General features: G+C 59.5%; 1 protein-coding gene across 1 annotated transcript in view; it reads right to left on the bottom strand.

The window, feature by feature from the left end:
• Nucleotides 1–1,621: 1,621 nt before the first annotated feature.
• Nucleotides 1,622–4,291, bottom strand: part of LRRK1 (leucine-rich repeat kinase 1) — a 55,125-nt gene continuing 52,455 nt past the window's right edge. Inside the window, 3 exon segments of the mRNA XM_015569108.1 lie at nt 1,622–2,019; nt 3,026–3,127; nt 4,174–4,283. Coding sequence (XP_015424594.1) covers nt 1,842–2,019; nt 3,026–3,127; nt 4,174–4,283 — 390 coding nt within the window. The 3' untranslated portion in view covers nt 1,622–1,841.

A 4,291-nucleotide genomic window follows, 5' to 3' on the forward strand; every position in this document is an offset into this window, starting at 1 on the left:
TAAAAAAAGATCTTATGGACCCAAGTTTCTCTTCATGATATGAACAGCTGGCCAATTGCACATACTGCAGCATGAGCTCTGGCGAAAAGAGGCAAGCCGCTAGCCCAAGACATATTAACATGTGTGTATCAAAGGATAATACATTTTCTTTTTTCTAAATATATATTTTTATTGATCTCAGAGAGGTAGGGAGAGAAAGAGAGAGAAACATCAATGATGAGACCGAGTCACAGATCAGCTGCCTCCTGCACGCCCCCTACTGGGGATCAAGCCCGCAACCCAGGAATGTGCCCTGACCGGAATCGAACCCGGGACCCTTCGGTCCGCAGGCCGCCACTCTAGCCACTGAACCACACTGGCCAGGGCCAGCCTTCTTTCTTGGGAGTCTGTTTACTTTCAGATAAAAGGGGTTCCCATGGGCCCGCACACCCCACAAATCTCTAGTTTGATTTTCATAATTAAACTTTGGAAGAAAGAGGAACAACCTGAACGGGGAGCGCGATGGATCGGTCCAGGCTCCCGTTCTGGGTTTAAGCAGCCTCGGATGGTTACCTGGGAAACCACGCGGATGCCTGCACGCGCGCCCACGGGTGCATCCATCAACGCCCCTTGACCATCTGAGGTCTCCTCCCCCACGGGGCCTGGTGCGTGTGGTCCACGTTGATTCAGCCAACGCGTCATTTGCCATAAACCCCATAGGATGCAATGGCTCAACCAGGGGCCCCACGGCCCCGCGCAAGCCCGCAATTTGGCCAAAGGGTAAACAAGATTGTTCTGTGCAAACAGCATGGGGCTGGGGCGGCAGCTGCGCCCCAGCTGATGGGACAAAACTGTAAACACAGGCCCTTTCTCCAAGTCCTGCCGCTGGGTCCTTTTGTCGGCAGAAGAGGAAGGTACCCATCAAGGCTGAGCCAGGCCAGCCCAGCGCGTGGCTTTCCCACGGGGGACGGTGGGGGCCACTTCAAGACATTTATTCATCCCCCAGATTGGGCCATAGTTTCGCTCCCCGAGGGTCCCTCTAGGAGTTTCTGACACAGACTGTGCTGAGCTGTAGACACATGATCGCGGGCAGCTTCCCCGAGCAGGGCCCCAGGCCTGGGCGACTGGGGAGCTTGTGAAATGTATTTAGAAGCAGGGGTGGGGGTGGGGGGGCAAGGGGAAGGGGAAGGGGTCACAGCGCGCCTCCCGCTCTGCCCTGAAGTGCCTCCCAACGGAGAGCGAGCGGCTTGTGTAATTCCATCCCCAGCCCTGGATGCCGAGAGGCCCAGCCCCCCTTCTTTTGTGTCCGGGCCCAGACCAGGGGCCCCCGATTCTCCTGGAAGCAAAAGCGTGGTCCCCTGGGCTGTAAAAGCAGCCATGGGGGTGGGGGTAGCCAGGTGACTGCCCTGGAGAAGCAGAGAACCCCGAAACCATTGCTGGCGTGGGGGCTTCATTTTCCTTTTTTGGTGACTCCTCACCCGCGGATATTTTTCCCATTGATTTTTAGAGAGAGCGGAAGAGAGAGGGAGAGACAGAGAGAGACATCGATGTGAGAGAGACACATCGACGGGCTGCCTCCTGCACGCGCCCCGACCAGGGTCTGCCACCGAGGTACGTGCCCTGGGCCGGAATCGAACCCGGGGCCCTTCCGTCTGCAGGCCCGACACGCTCTGTCCATTGAGCCACACCGGCCAGGGCTGGGGCGGGGACGTCTCAGCACTTCTTAGCAGCAAGCCGTTCGTGGGAGAACTTGGTTTCTCTTCTGGGTCCGCCCAGGAGGGCTGTAGCGGCAGGTGGAGGGGGCAGCCCGCAGGCCTGGGCCAGCCAGGTCCGGGCAACACTCCTTCTTCTGCGGGCGGGCGCTACCTCCTCTTGCGCCCACAGGCCTCCAGCCGGCCCAGCTCCTCGTAGGCCTGGAAGAAGACGTCAAACTCCCGGGTGCCCCAGCCCCGCCACACGGCCAGGCACCACTCGCTGCTTTCGTCCTCGAAGCCACACACGACGGTGTCCTTGGCCACCACGGCCGCATCCACCAGAGCCCTGCGGGGAGGGGGCGAGGTCTGAGAACACCCACAGGGTGCCCACGAGGTCAGGCCGGGCCCCTCGCCCTGTACTGTCTCGGGAGGCCAGAGCGTGGCCTAGGAAAGCACCGGGGCACACCAGCCGGGCACACCCCCCCCTATGTGTTTCAGTGCCCTGCTTCTCCCTGGGGGTGTAGCCTGATCCCCAGAAGGGGGTGTGCAGGAGGCAGCCGATCAGTGATTCTCTCTCATCATGGATGTTTCTCTCTCTCCCTCTCCCTTCCTCTCTGAAATCCATAAAAATATACTCAAAAAATAAATAAATAAAAAGGCAAGCCAAGGGTTATCAGGTCAGGGTCCCAGGGATTGTCTGTAAGGGACCGACTCCCGGGAAGGACCCCGATCCCATCAGAGCAGCTGTGTTCCGTGATGGGTCTCAGACCCCCAAGGGTGCAGAAAACACCACCCACTCCCACTCCTGCTCGCCAGGGGCCCAGGACGGAGTTGGGCCTGAGCTCACCGGCCCTGCCTCGTCAGGATTCTTTTCCCGAAGCTCTCCCTATCCACGGGTTTAGGGAACGCAGGGCCCTGGATTAGGCCAACACCCCGCACCAGGTCCTAACCACACGCACTATTTCTGGTGAATCCTCCCCCGAGGCTAATTTTCCACTGATTGTTTAGAGAGAGTGGGATGGAAGGGAGCGGGAGACACACAGAGAGAGAAACGCTGATGTGAGAGAGATGCACTGATAGATTGCCTCCTGCACAGGCCCCGCCCAGACCAGGGCCTCGGATGGAGCCTGCCACCGAGGTACGTGCCCTTGACCGGAATCGAACTCGGGACCCTCCAGTCCGCAGGCCGATGCTCTATCCACTGAACCACACCGGCCAGGGCGGTGGGAGTAATGCTAATTTGGGGAGGACAGGAGGGCAGACGGATGGCCCCTGTGCAGGGACGGGGCAGAGAGCCTGGGTCCCCCCTTACCCCCGCCCCAGCCTGGGGAGCGAGAGCAGTCCAGCCTTACCCCCTTGACGTCAGCTCTCGGGCTTTCAAGACGGCGATGACCCGGCCCCGCTGGGCGCCCGCGTCCCGCTCCAGGCCGATGACGATAACATCTCCGCCGCGCCTGCGAAACCAGAACCCGCGAGGGGAAGCGCTTTGTCCGGGGCCGGCTCGCCAGGGGAAGCGGAGCTGGCAGGGCGCGCAGGGCAACAAATGAGGGGTTTCTGCTAATGGACTGGGTGGCACAGGGGGCACCGGAGCGGGGCCAGCAGGCACTTTCCCAGCAGGAAACCCGATCGCACTCGACCACGGTGCCCTCAGCTAGCACAGCCCTTCTCGCTGGCTCTGCCAATGAGATCGCTCAAGCCCGGCCGGCGTGGCTCAGTGGTTGAGCGCCGACCTATGAACTAGGAGGTCACGGTTCGATTCCCAGTCAGGGCACAGGCCCGGGATCGTGGGCTCCATCCCCAGTGAGGGGTGTGCAGGAGGCAGCCGGTCCATGATTCTCTCTCACCTCATGGATGTTTCTCTCTCCCCTCTCTGAAATCAATAAAAAAAAACATTAAAAAAAAACCCCCGCCACAATACAGCTAGTGCCCTGACTGGTTTACTCAGTGGTTAGAGCGTTGGCCCTCAGACCGAAGGGTAATGGGTGCAATTCTGGCCTAGGGCACATACCAGGGTTGCAGGCTCCATCCCCAGTAGGGGGCCAGCAGGAGGCAGCCAATCCATGATTCTCTCTCATCATTGATGCTTCTGTCTCTCCCTCTCTTCTCTCTCAGAAATCAATAAAAACATATTAAAAAAAATAAAAAGAGATTGGCCTGGCTGGTGTGGCTCAGTGGTTGAGCACCGACCTATGAAACAGGAGGTCACGGTTCGATTCCCGGTCAGGGCACATGCCCGGGATTGTGGGCTCGATCCCCAGGAGGGGGGGCATGCAGGAGGCCGCTGATCTATAATTCTCTCTCATTATTGATATGTCTCTCCCTCTTCTTCTCTGAAATCAATAAAAGTATGTTTTAAAACAGGCTGCTCCCAATTTCAGAACAGGGGGCGCAGCTCCTGTGGATGGCCACAGTGTCCCCAAGCTTCCGTCACTCCACCCCCAAAGTCAGAGCGGGAGACGGGCACCCCCAAGCTCGCACCCCCCGCCGCGGGGAGACCTACCTGGGCACCCAGATGACGTCCTTCACAGCCAGGACCTTCACGGCCTGCAGGTGCTGGCTGAACGCCTCGCCGTCCACGGGGCTCAGCTCCTGCTCGGACCTGTCGGAACCGGCCGTGG

This window comes from Myotis davidii, unplaced genomic scaffold, assembly GCF_000327345.1.
Source record: "Myotis davidii unplaced genomic scaffold, ASM32734v1 scaffold164, whole genome shotgun sequence".
In the NCBI taxonomy this organism is placed as follows: domain Eukaryota; kingdom Metazoa; phylum Chordata; class Mammalia; order Chiroptera; family Vespertilionidae; genus Myotis; species Myotis davidii.